The 14,432-nt window shown below is 34.3% G+C and overlaps 1 protein-coding gene across 5 annotated transcripts in view; it reads left to right on the top strand.

Annotated features, from left to right (window-relative positions):
- Positions 1–14,432, top strand: part of KCNU1 (potassium calcium-activated channel subfamily U member 1) — a 163,577-nt gene that overhangs the window by 27,966 nt on the left and 121,179 nt on the right. For all 5 annotated transcript variants that reach the window (XR_013169158.1, XM_077144622.1, XM_077144620.1 and 2 more), the window contains exon 10: positions 678–788. Coding sequence is in view for 4 of the 5 variants with exons in the window: in XM_077144622.1 (XP_077000737.1) it covers positions 678–788 (111 nt within the window). In the remaining variant the exon portion in view is untranslated. The remainder of the gene's footprint in view (positions 1–677; positions 789–14,432) is intronic.

Below are 14,432 nucleotides of genomic sequence, written 5' to 3'. Positions count from 1 at the left end.
TATAGGTTAACTTACAAGAAAGCAATGCTTTCAGTTTCCTTAACTAACTAAAAGGACAAAAGTAAGTTCCTTAAATAAATTAATTCTAAGAAAATTGACAGCCACTTTTCACCATAAAAGCTATGTGCATAGATTTCTGTACCCATCGCAAGAGTCTCCCCATTGGACTCACTTTTTGTGGCTACCAGATCATTTTATCTGTGGAAGATAAATAGAAACAGCCTAGAATTTAGTGCCTTCTCAGCTGTGGTGTTTGACTATGGGAAAATCAATGGACTATTCTGTGCCTCAGTTCCTCAATTAAAAATTAATTTTAAAAAAAAGGAGCATTCAGCCAACCAATAATCAAGTGAAATAATACATGTGCATGACCATTATAAGTTATAGGTAACTATATAAAATCTATCAAGAATGATTATTGCTGTATATTTGAAAAGCTGTGTGTAATTCAAATGTTTGCACTCATACCCTACTTGAGATGGGCTAGAAACTATGAGAAACATGTTGTACTTTATGTATTGGAGACGTAGCCCCTAATCTTTCCATTTTTTAAATCTGGGTAATTCAAATATCAGATTTCTCTAAACCTAAGGTCAAGTGAAATGCCTATTTCTAAGTCTTGATGGGAAGATATTTTTGTACCCCAAATGATCCCCCGCACATGTTCTTGCCCCGAGGTTCATCGTGGTCTGTGGAAATATCACTGTTGACAGTGTGACTGCTTTCCTGAGGAATTTTCTCCGTCTCAAGTCAGGGGAAATTAATACCGAGATTGTTTTTCTGGGAGAGTAAGTATCTGCATGGCTTTTGGACTCTAAATTAATACATCAAATTCATATGAATATTATCCAAAGAAAGATTAGGAAATAAATAATAGGCAAAAAAATAAAAAGCAATCACCTAGCCAGAGTTAAGTTCTACTAATATTTTGGAACACATCTTGTCAAATCTTTTTCTGTATATTGTGCTAATATTATTTAAGTGATTTCCCATAATTTATCCTTTAGGTTATTCCATACTTATGATAGGTGACCATAATTTTCTGCATGTCTATTCACTTCATAATTATTAGTGTAGCCATTGATTTTTGGAATTAGAAATGTGAAGTTCTCATAGATACAGAAAGGATTCTTGTTAATGATGTTTTTTTCTATGCAGCTTACTTATTTTACTTAGCAGTGTCTAAGTAAAATATTTTGTTAAACCTTGGAAATACATCTTTAATAGAAAGAGTCTTTTTAGGTAGGCAAATATTGTTTCTTGTTTTATTTTGCAATTTGCAATTTTGATTACAAATGTGATTGCACAATTTTTGTATGTTTTGAACATTTGCTTTCCTTTTCAAAGTTCCTCCTTATTTCTTTTTACCCTCTTTTTTATTAAGAGGGTAGTCTGTTGCATTATTGACCTAAGAGTACTCTTAAGATATTTTTATATTAGCCCTTTTGTATCATATGTTGTAAATATTTTTCTCCTTGTCTTTTCATTTTGTTTGTGTTTTAATACAGAACCATATGATTTGCATGTACTTGAGTCCATTAATGCTTTCCTTTTGTCCTCTTGCTTTTCTGACATTCTTAGGACTCTCTGTTGTAGAATTACATAAATATTTATCTTTCCTTTTTGCTTTTCATATTCAAATTTTTAATATTTAATCTTTCTGGAATTAATTTTTTGTGATGTGTAGGGAGTGAAATTATACTCCACTCCACCCCCACAAATGTTAATCTGTTGTCCAAACATTATATATAAGATTAGCCTGCCTGATTTGAAATGACTTTTTGATCTTACACAGGTTTGCATAGGGAATTGCCTCCATCTTTATGCATCTTACAGTTGAATACTCCATTTCTTTCCATTATTACATGTACAATCCACCATAAACTTGGGCTTTCATTTATGAGATAATCCGTTAGCATTTTGAGCTACTTTATGTTGCTATTGATGAACAGCCAGCAGTTCTGTTTCAGCATCATTGATCTTTCTGACTTTTCCGTAGTCTCTGCATTATATGAATAATTTATTTAAAAATTCTAAAAAGCCAAAGTACTGAAATCAGTAGTAAGAACTAATTATTATATAATTGAGACAAAGAGGATATTATTAAATATATAGAACATGACATGTTTTCTCTGCTGCTCCATTTTCATGGACTAATGTAAGTTATTACATGCACTTGTTAAGATGCTGAAACGATATGTTTAAAATGTGCAAAATGTTGAAAGTATTCAATCCAAAATTTTGTCATTTGAATCTATACACTGATGACTCAAAATGTGTATCTCCTACCAGACATCTTCCGTGGATCCATAGCCACACAATTAATTGCCTATTGCATTTTACCACCTCAATGTTTCAAAGTTTCCTCACACCCAACATTTTCCAAAGTGAATTCATGATCTTGTGTCTGTCTTTCCATCTTACAGGGTGTAGTGATTTCAAGCTGTAAGTGTCCCATTAAAGCATGTTCTTGGGCGGGCCACGGTGGCTCAGCGGGCAAAGTGCTTGCCTGCTATGCCGGAGGACCTCGGTTCGATTCCCGGCCCCAGCCCATGTAACAAAAACAAAAAAACAAAATACAATAAAAACAAGAAAATGTTTAAAGATGTTTCCCTTTCTTCCTTCCTTCCTTCCTTCTATCCTTCCTTCCTTCTCTCTGTCTTTCCTTTAAAAAAAAAAAAAAAAAAAGCATGTTCTTAAATTTAATTCATTTCTATGGATGTGACTTTTTGGTAAGTTTACTTCAGTTAGGGTGTGCGTGGCACAGTCCAATCAGGATGGGTCTTAATCCCATTACTATAGTCCTTTGGAAGCAGAATGAAGTCAGACATGAGGAAGAGAAAGATGCAGAAAGCAAGAAGATACATCAACAGAACCTAGAAGAGGAGGGAGAGACCAAGAGGTAATGTCATGTGCCTTGCCATGTGACAGAGGAGTCAAGGATGGCCAGCTGCCAGCCCCAGCATACCACAACCTTCAAGGAGAAAACATTGCCTTGATGATGCCTTGATTTGGAATTTTTCTTAGTCTCAAAACTGTCAGCTAGTAAATGCTCATTGTTTAAACGAACCCACCTCATGGTATTTGCTTAAGCAGCCTAGGAAACTAAAACACAAGGCAAGCAAATAAATGAAAAAGAAGAAAAGAAAACAGCATTTTCTATCTCAGTAAATGTACTTCATCAATGCAGTACCTTAAAATAAAAAACTAGGCATCATCTTTGATGCCCCAATATTCCTCATACCCCACGTACACTATCACCAATCCCAACAGTTTGTTTGCCAAATAAATAGTAATTATATTTCTCCCACTTCATCTCCACTATCACAGTCCTATCCAAAATTAGCATCTTGTTTCTCCTGAGTTTCTATATAACCTCCTTATTGGTACTTTTTACCTAGAAGCTCTTCTCCTATCTTTCATAAAGCCAGTTTAGTTTCAGCCTTCAGCACTCAAAGACATTTCCTAAGCAACTTATTTAAACTATTGCTTGCTGATTTCCCTCCATCTCATCACTCCATGTATTTTCTTCAAAGTAATTATCAGAATCTGAAATTGTGGTAGGTTTTCTTTACATGTTCTGCCAAGCTGCCAACATTTATTTCAGTTCCTGTACATCATCCTGCTCCTTCCATTAAACGGCAGAGTCTCTTTCCCCTCCCTTTGAATCTTGGGTGGCCTTATGACATGATTTGATGAATAGAGCGTAGCAGATGTGACACTGCCAGGTCCCAAGCCTCTCCTTTAAGAGGCCTGGCAGTTTCAGCTTTTACTCTCATCCAGCCCTGAGCCATCATGCAAAAAGTCAGACTTTTGCTGGAGAGAGGCTCAGCTAGCTCCCAGTTACTCCAGTTACAAAGCTGAGATACCATGCATGTGGGTTAAACCATTTTGGGCATTTCAGTTTCTGGTCAAACTCCCAGCTGAATTCTGCAGAATAAATGGTCCTGGTCAACACTATACGGAGCAGAAGAATCTCCTAACTGAGCACAGTCAACCCACAGAAACAATGAGAAATATTAAATCATTGTTATTTTAGGCTAAGTTCTGGGGGTGGGGGTGGGGGTTGTTTTACAGAAATAGTTAATTGATAAAAAAATAAAATAAAATAAATAAACTTGGTACAGGCAATGGATGCTACCATAACAAAAGCGAAAACATGACAATAGACAGTCTCTGGGAAGTGCTGCATGGAGACTGTTAGCTGAGGCCAGAAAAGCAGTGAGGAACTTACTAGGAGGTACAGGAAGAAGAGCAATCCACAGAATTTTTGCACTGGCAAATAATCTAGATGATAGCCAATCAACCTAATGAGTGTTTGAAGCGGACTGAAAAGAGTTCCAAAGTGAATGTTTCATTTGTTGTATCTTAATAAAGTGTCACAAATGACTGCAAGGAAGAGAAGTTAAGAAGGAACTGTAGTTGTAAAGCAGAACTTAAAGGAAATAAAGAAGGCTCCAAGACGGCGTCTTCAACTGGCCAAAAAATGTGCAAGAGGAAAAGTGGCTTCAGTTAGAAGAAAAATCAATCTAGGGTGCTACTTGAAAAATATGACCTCAGGATCAAGATGAAATTGGAGAGGCAACTTTAAGACCCTTTGTTATAACTGCAGAGAGATTTAAGGTTGTGACTTGTAGATGTTCTCAGTTAGATAAAGAAGCTTCTAACAAGCATAAGGACTTTACCCCCAGAAGCTTGACATTTTCAAAATAGGAAGAAATCTGTCTCCCAAAGAATTATGGAAATGACTTTTAGGCCACGGCATGAAACTGTACCTGAAAATTTATAGAAAGTGCTCAATGCTTTATAGAAAATTTTGCTGGTAACAGTACTGTCTGCTTGGAGGAAAGGGGACAGAGTTCCCAGGCAGAAATCAGGCTAAGAAAGCTACTCAAGTACAAACAAAGTCCATTTATTAGGGAAAAAGAATGATGAGTCAGAGGATGGTACTGAGAACCCAAAGAGTAGAAACAAAAGTCAAAAGAGCAATGGATTAGAGAGCTACCTCAGGAGACAGAATTGGGCCCTAATCAAGGAACATTTTCTGCCTCTTGAATAGGTATTTTCATGATATGTGCCCAAATAGATTTCAAAATTTCTATGGATTAGTGATTTCTGTGTGCCGTCTATTACCTTCTACTTTTGAATGGGAGAGTCTTTTGCAGTTTTTCTACTCCAGTCTCATCATCATATGTTGGGTGTTGGGGTGGAAGTAATAACTTGTTAATCAAATTCACAGGTCTTGAAAAGCTGAAAAGCTCCCTCTAGATCTGTTTTAGGTGACAAGATCTAGCACTATGAGCTGATGCTAAAAAGAGAAGAATTTTGGGAAACAGAGTGAGGATATTTTGCACAGGGGATGGTTTTATATTCCTGTGAGCATAAGATGGACAGTGATAAATTGTTTTTAAATATGGCTATGACAGTTCCTCCCAAGCGGTTATGTACATTCTCCTTCTCCCATCAAAAGGAGAGTCCATTCTCCCATCTGTTGAATCTGGGCTGGCATTTTCACTCATTTTAAGAAAATATGCACAAGTGATACTGTACTTTCACTTAAGGCCCAGCCCTTAAGTGGCCTGACAGCTTTTGCTTTCATTCTCTTGGAACCCCGAGCCCTACTACATAAGAAGGTCAACTGCTCTGATGGAAGGGAAGACCCATCCAGTTGCCAGCTCCTCCAGCAATCCCAATTTTCACAACAGATAAATAAGCGATGCCATCTTGGGTGTTCCATCCCACCAGGGCTCCCAGCTAAATGCAGTCACATAAGTGACACCCAGCAGAAGAATCACCCAGCTGAACCCAGCCTAACCAAAGAACTGTGTAAAACCATAACTCATTGCTATGTTAAGCCATAAAATCATGTGATATTTGTTATACAAAATAAATAACTGATACTGGAATTGTCATGTTTCTCTTTTGGGTACTTGTTTTTATTTTTTTAGCAAAATAGTGTCTAAGACATGAAATGTCATACATGTAAATATCAATCTAAATTTCTGTAAGTCAGGATACTTGTTTCCATGCACAGAACGGAACGCTGAAAATGACGTGGAAAGAAACGTATAAAGATCTCACCAAGTTCTCAAAACCCCCAGAAGGGACAGATTACTAGGCTAGGAGACTTTACGAACTAGGGTAATGTTTTGTGTCGAAGGTAATTTGTTTTATTATTGTACATGTGTGGGTGCATAAGTGTGACTTTATCATTTTTATGCTGTATGCATATGTTTCACACTCCTTGTATATATGCTATTATTCATAATTAAATTAAAGGATGAGAACTTTCTAGAATTGAATGATGAAATCAGTTTCTCAAATTGAAAAGGTATAATGACTTTAATCAGAATAAATGAAAGTTGTATGCACACACTCACTTGAAATGTGAAAGTCAAAACATAGGAATAAAGTGAGGTATGTATATGAATGTTGTGATAACATAGGGAACACTTAGTTCAGCAATGGAGGTTGGGGGTACAGATCAGAGTAGGTTCCAGGGGAAAAGTTCCGCTAAAAAAAGTAATATATGGAGTGCATGGGTGATTCAGTGGTAGAATGCTCACCTTTCATGCAGGAAACCCAGGTTCAATCCCCAGACCATGCACCAAAAAGAAAAAGAAAAGCAAAGAAAAAAAGTACTATACGAACATAATGTACAAATCAAATAGGAAAATACTTGCCACAAAATACGTATCCCTTGTCCCTTTCCCCAGTCCTATTGTTTAAAGAGAGCTACTCTCAACTCTTAAAATTCATGTTTCTTCTAACTTTAAATCAATATTTTACTGCTGTTTTTATTTCTCAATTTTAGACAGTATTTAGTGACCACCTGATATTGTATTGAGAACTGTTCAGTACTCCATACCACTCCACCTCCTTCCATTCCTCTAATATCTTAAAATTGTAGTTAAAGCAACAGTGTTTGTATCATTATGGATAATAAATGTTGTTTGCTATAGATTTAAGTAGTGCATTATGGTAATGGTACATTTGCACGGAATTATTTTGTTTTTCAAGACTTAATGATTGCCTCATTTTAATAATATGCCTGTCAGTATATATTTTTCCAATAGCTGTATCAAACTCATAGCATTATATGTTTTATAAATTCTCCAACATTTTAAATAATCCAGTGGGAAACACAATGAGGGGAAAATTTCCAAGAGTTGCACATGAGTCATTTGAATATAGGAAAAATATATTAGAATGTCTATTTATTTTTAAAATAGCAAGGCAATAATTAAGCACCATGGCTTAACTTTTTTTTAATTCCAATACATAACTCATAAAGAAAATTACAAAAAATGAAAAAATAACTTAAAATGAATTATTATAAAATGTGCATCCATGTAACCACTACCCAAATAAAGAATTATATCATTGCCAGGACCACAGTATGACCCTACAAATTGCAACCCCATCCTTAGTTACTAGAGGTAACTATGAAGCTAAATTTATGTTTTTACATTTTAAAATTATGTTATAGTCTATACTTAGTTAGAATATAGTTTAATTTTTCTTGTTTTAAAACTTTATATTAAAGTATATGAATTTATTTCTTTCAGTATTATGTTTGTAAGTTTTATTCTGGTTGTAACTGGAAATAGCCATAATTATTCATTTTCTTTGCTATCTAACAGAATAGTCCATTTTATAGTTATACCACAATTTATTTTTATCCATTCTACTGTTATGAAGAATGCAGCTGTACCAATTCATATATATATATTCTTTTTTCCTGATAACCAGGAATAGAATTGCAGAATCATAAAGTACAAATATCTTCTTGTAATAGAACTGCCAGCTGTCTCAGATGGTTTTACCAATTTATACTGTCACCAGCAACCATGACAGGTCTTGTCGCTTTACATCCTTACAAATGCTTGGGAATTTAACCCCTAATTCTACTTAACATCTTATTTAGGACGGAAATATCAATCTTTTTCATTTTCACCATTCTCATGGGTGGTATTTTAATACAGTGGTATCTTACTGTGATTTTAATGTCCTTTTTTCCTGATTACTAACAAGGCTGAGCAACTTTTAATGTTTATAAGCCACTTGGATTTTCCCTTTTATGAAATAGCTATTAAATTGGCTTGTCCATTTTTTAACCTGAATTGTTAGACTTTCCTTATTTAAGTATAGGAATATTATATATAAAGATTTATTATTTAATGTATGAAAAAACAAATCAAACTGTTAGTGTTTGCTAAACATGCTTTCTTATTTAACTCTTTTAAATATATTTGTTCTTATATCTCTGGCCTTTCTTTCGCTGCAAACATTTTCCTTCTGCCAAAAATTACAACCTCTAAATTTTCCTTAAATACATATGTGTCAGTGACAAACTCTGTTTTTTTTAAATATAAAAATGTCTTTATTCACAAAAGATATTATCATTGGTATAGGGTTCTGTTTCAATTTCCTAAGCTGACAGAATACAATATGCCAAAAATGGATTAGCTTTTATAAAGGGGATTTATTAAGTTACAAGTTACAATTCTAAGGCCATAAAAATATCCAAATTTAGGTGCCAAAAGAAGATACCTTCTCAGAGGAAAGCAGCCAACATCTGGGACATCTCTGTCAGCTGTGAAGGCATGTGGTGGGCACCTGAGGTCTTTGCTCCCAGTTCATTGCTTCCAGCTTCTGATTCCAGTAGCTTCTTTCCAAGTGTCTTTCAGCCCTCACTTAGCTTCTCTGGGGCAAATTCTGGATTTCATCTCTTAGCTTCCCTTTGCTCTCTCCAGGTTCTGGCCATTTCTGTGAGTCCTTGCTTAGCACCCAAAGTATTTTTGGCTGGTTCCTCTTAGCCAGGAGTGAGCTCTTTAAAAAGACTCCAGTAAATGGAGTGGGGTCACTTGTCCATGGAAACAATCCAATCAAAAGGTCCCACCCTAAAAAATAGGTCTGCCCCCACAAAATTTGATTAGGATTAGAATAACTTGGATTTTCTGGAGTACATAACTGTTCCAAACCAGCACATGTTCTAATCTGGCAATTTTTTAAGGAAAAATGAAGGTATCATTCCACTATTTTCCAGCTTTAGTTGTTGCTGTGAAAAAGTCTGTTGAACTATTGTCTTAAAAAAAAGAACTATCTTCTTAAAAAAATCACGTATTTTACTTAATATGAAGGTATAATACAGTTTTACTATAATGTATCTAGGTTTGAGTTTCTATTAATTCATTGTGTTTAAGAGTCATAGAACTTCCTGAATCTCTGGATTGTTCTTTAACAATTTTTGGAAGATTCTCAATTATCACTTCAAATTTGCCCATTACTAGTTTCTCTCGTCTTCTCTTCTAAAACCCCAGATATAAGCATGTTAGGCCTTTCTAGTGTACCAATTATATTTCTTAACTTCTCTTTTATATTTCCCTCTTTCTGTATTTCTGTATGCATTTGGATAATTTTTTTCTGACTAGTTTTCAGGTCCTTAATTCTTTCATTATTGGTGTTAATCTGCTTTCATAAACCCATTGATTGAATTTTTAATTTGTTATTATATTATTTAGTTGTAGACTTTATATGTGGTTCTTCGAAAAATCTGCTCCATCAGTTTTTATAGTGTTTTGCATTTCTAAGCTTGCCTTCCATTTACTTCAACCAAATAAGCAAAATTGTACTGTAGTTTATGTTTAATACTTCAGTGTCTCAAGCCTTTGTTTCTTTCAGTTTTCTTTGGATGCTCAAGCAAATACCGAGCAATAGATCAGCTTAAACATTGGAATTTATTTGGAGGTTAAAGGAAAGTGTAAATCAAGACATTGTCAAGGTAATGCTTTCTTCCTTAAGACTGGCCTTCTGGTTGACTGCCAGTGATACACGGTCCTTGGTTCCCCCATCACGTGGCAAAGCACAGGGAAGCTTCTCTTGACCTCTCAGTTTTCCACTGAGCTACTTTGAATTCAACTTTTGGGTGTTCCTTGTGGTTTCTATCTGTCTGGAGTTTCATTCTGTTTATAAGGGACTCCAGTAATAGGTTTAAGGCCCATCTGGAATGAGTTGGGCCACACCTTAATTTAAGTAAACTCTTCAGAGGGTCCTGTTTACAGTGGGTTCATACCCACAGGAATGGATTAAGATTAAGAACATGTTCTTCTGTGTGGACACACAGCTGCAAACTGCAACAACGTTATTTTGCTTGGATCTCATTCAAAGGTCTTGTTTTCTACGTGTACCTTTTTATTTTAGATTATATGCTGATTCTTGTATCCAAAAATTATTTGTAGAAATAATTTGCAGCCAGAGGGGATATTCCTTTACCTTTAGCAAGTACAATGGAACACTATTCCAGACCACCTTAATTCAAGTTCAAGCCTTGTGGTACCCAGGTGACAAACGCAGACTGACAATCCATTTGAAAACTAGTTTATTCAGTGTTATCCTTCTTCTACACTTGTTTTCTTTTATTTTTACAGTTTATAACTGAGGAGGGTTATTAAACCTTCCACCTTGTGAGTAGGGGAACTGGACATTTTTGTTCTCCCTTGCACTGTGAGACCACTGGGCTGGTTTGAAATTATTATGCACCCTAGAAAAGCCATGTTTTCATCCTGATCTAATCTTGTAGGAGCAGCCATTTCTTTTCATCTTGATCTAACACATAGGTTGGAATCTTTTGATTAGACTATCTTCACGGAGATGTGACATGCCCAATTGTGAGTGTGACATTTTGATTAGACAGAGATGTGACTCTACCCATTCCAGGTGGGTCTTGATTAGTTTAGTGGAATCCTTTAAAAGAGGAAACATTTTGGAGAGAGTCAGAAATGACAGAAGTCTCAGAGCCTACAGAGAGAGAGCTGACAGAGCAGAGCTGAAACAACAGAGCTGAGAGAAAAATCCAGAGCAGAACTAACACAGATGCTGACACTTGGAGAAAAGAACATAGATTTTTGGAGATGCTTGGAACCTAGCAGATGTCGCCATGGGATGTTAAGCAAGCTAGAACCTGGAGAGAGCCAAGGGAAGCCAAGAGTTGAAAGCCAGCCCTGGAGAGGTACAGTGAGGACCCCCCACAGGAACAGAGGCTGAAAGCGAAAGAATCCAGGAGCAAGGGACCAGAAGATGACAGCCACGTGACTTCCCAGATGATGGAGCTGTTCCAGAGCCATCATCCTCTCTTGAATTAAGATAGCTTTCCCCGGATGCCTTTGTTTGGACGTTTCTTCTTCCTTAGAACTGTAAACTTGTAACTTATAAAATTTTCTTTTTAAAAGCAGTTTCATTTCTGGAATATCGCTTTCTGGCAGCTTCCAAACTAATACAACTACCAAAATTTTAACTCACTTTGGTAGTGATACTTCTGAACTATTAAATACTTCCAGAGGAAGAATAATTTGGACTTAATCTCTGAATTTCTGTTTTCTCCTAGATTTGGGTCTGGTAATTCTTCATTGTCTTTTTATATCCTTGATGCTTTATTCACTGTTTTTATGTATTATCCAACTTTGTTAGATTTGCCCAGAAATATGTTGGCCAAAGTCACCATTCTTGAAAGCAGAAATTCTCAGCTCTACCAGTATTTACTAAATGGGTTTACGTCAGTGCCCTCTTTGATGCACGTCCCAATTATCACTCTGCATGCAAAGTGTTTTAAGGGAAAAGCGTGCTTCTAGTCAGAAGGATTGACAATTTCAGAGTATTTAAAATATTGAAAATTTCATTACTTGTTAAGGGAATTTATCATTGACTTTACTTCGTTTTAATAAAATTAACACTCACATCTTGGATAGGTGGCTTAAAAACATTTCTACAAATAAACCTAAGACTGAAAATGATACAAATAATGTGAATAAAAGCACAAAATAGGAGAGTAGTCTATTTGACATTTCTACTAGCCCTGGTAAAAACTCCTTACATAATATATAATAAAAAATAAATAAGCAAAGGAATAAACATATTAACAAAGTGAGTAACAACAGCTTAAAAACAGAACAGAAACCCATGCTATAGAACCTTTTGAAAATGGATATTTTGAAACACTTTCACAATTATTTAATTTAATTGCAATAAACAAAGTCAGATAATCTAATTTTAAAATTCTAAGCAGAATTTTGGAACGGATTATTGTTAGAAAACACACAAAACCAATACAAAATCAATAAACTTCCATGCAAAGATATTAGGTGGGTCTTGATAACTGATAGATGTGATCAGTTTATGATAACAATTGTTTGACATCTTTAAGATAGAAAATTTCTAGCCAAATTTAAAAATCGTAAATTTAAAGTTTATGATTAAAATATGAATACAAAATTTAGAAAACACAGAATTAGTACTATTGTTTCTTTTTGATCTTTGTCTTTATTTAGGTTACCCATTTCAGTTATATTAGCAATTAAAGAGAAAGATTGTTTTAAACTGAGGCTAGATTAAGACCTTAAAAATCAATGTTTCATCGACTGTTAAGCCAAAGTTCTCCATTATAGTGAATTACATTCGTTTGCATTGTTCTAACTAAAAATATCATATTAAAGATACGACCTTAATTATATAATTATGTAATAACATTACATTATTTTAGCTATAAAATATGATATAATTGTCAGTATAATTTATGTTAATTATACTATTTGGTTGTAAAGGAATTAATAAATATATAAATTAATATAAATATATTAATTATAAGATCTTTGCCAAAGCAAACATTATTTGTAACATTGAGGAAATTTAAATGATTTAAAATATTACTTTATTAAGTTACTTCATTAATTTTTATTTTATCAATTTTAAATATCCAAATTTTGTGAACAGTTTTGAAATGTAAGTAATACATTTGGAAACTAGGAAGCTTTGCTCAAAATTCTTTCTGAATGGAAAATATTGGGAAAATTTAACCTGTCTTTTCCATTCCAATTTATACCTGTTCTTTTTTTTTCATCCTGGGGGTTTCCTTCATTGCGAAATCATGATTTGCTACTTTTTTACATTAGAATTTCTGGTTTCTTTGTTCCCATGTCTTATATTCTGATATATCCCTTCATTTCTCTAGAATATATCCTCTAATAATATTCTAAGAAATAGAGTACTAGGAGTTAATGTTTTTTAATGCTTACGTGTATGACAATATATTTATTTTACTCTCTCACTCGATTAATAAGTTGAGTTCATAAATCTAGATTAAAAATAATCAGTGGTGTACCAATGGGGAGGAGCATTTATCTCTGGCATTATAAATCCTCTGCGGTCTAATACACCCCTTACTGTTCACACCCAGGGTAGACAGCCCCTACTTCGCCTGCCACTGAAAATGAATTTCTCAGCAGAACATCAAAGGATTTGATTCACTGGTTCTTATCTTCCAATGTTGATGTTGGAAAGTTTGATCACAATCTGAAACCTGTTTATTTATATGAAATATTAGTTCTATAAACATTTAGATGATTTTTCTTATCTGTAATATTCGGAGTTTTAATTAAGAGGTACCTTTGAGAGATCTTTTCAGTCTTTGTACTTGGCACTTTTTATCTACAGATTCTATTTCTTTGTTGTTGTTTTTTTCAATGTTTAAAGATAATTTCTGCCTTTTGAATTTCTCAGTTTTCTCTTTCTGGAATTCCTACTATTTGGAAGTTACATCTCTTTGATTACTTTTCTGAGCCCTATAATTAATCTCTTTCATTATCTAAATTTCTAAGTATTCCTTCAATTTTATTTTAATACATCTATTAGATTTATTAAATTCAGATATATTTGAAATTTTAACATGTTTTTTTTTTCCTATTCATGATATTTCCAGTTCTTCCCTGTTTATGACATTCTGTTCTATTTTGTTGGATACTCTCTTTTCTCTCTTTTTTCTTTTGTTTTGAAAATAGTCAAGTTTATTTTTTAAAACTTCTTTGCCTTACATTATGTCTGTTCCCTCTAGTCTCTTATTTCCTGCAAGTTTATGCAGTTCTCTCATTCTCATATTGCAATTATTTTTCAGACGTTCAATCTTCTTGATTGCTTGTTCATTATTAAGACTAAGCACCAAAAAATCAGTGGAAATTCTCCATGCATGAACAGCACATGTACTGTTGGCTCTTCTTGTTGGATAATTAAATATTTGGTCAATCATTTTGTTGTGGGGTTCAAAGACTGTGGAGAACTTTTCCCTAGAATTCTTCTTTCTTTTCTTTTTTTTTTTATTTGTTATTTCTTCCCCCAGAATTCTTATTTCTCCAAAAACAGATCGTCAACTTTCTTGTCTTTTGGTTGCTGACATGCTAAGAACAAGATGATAGAATTCACTATTTGTGGTAATCATCCTTTGCTTAGTGAGTATTAAATTACACAGCTATTACAAAACCATTTGGCAGTCTTTTAACAAATGTAAACATGTACCCCGCATATTTCATTCTACTATTAATTATTTACACAAGGAAAATAAAAGCACAAATCCACAAAAAGACTTGCTCCTTAGGCGTTTTATT

The sequence above is a fragment of the Tamandua tetradactyla genome, chromosome 26 (assembly GCF_023851605.1).
Source record: "Tamandua tetradactyla isolate mTamTet1 chromosome 26, mTamTet1.pri, whole genome shotgun sequence".
Classification (NCBI taxonomy): domain Eukaryota; kingdom Metazoa; phylum Chordata; class Mammalia; order Pilosa; family Myrmecophagidae; genus Tamandua; species Tamandua tetradactyla.
Note: the sequence above shows the minus strand (reverse complement) of the source record. Positions and strands in the feature narration are given on the sequence as shown.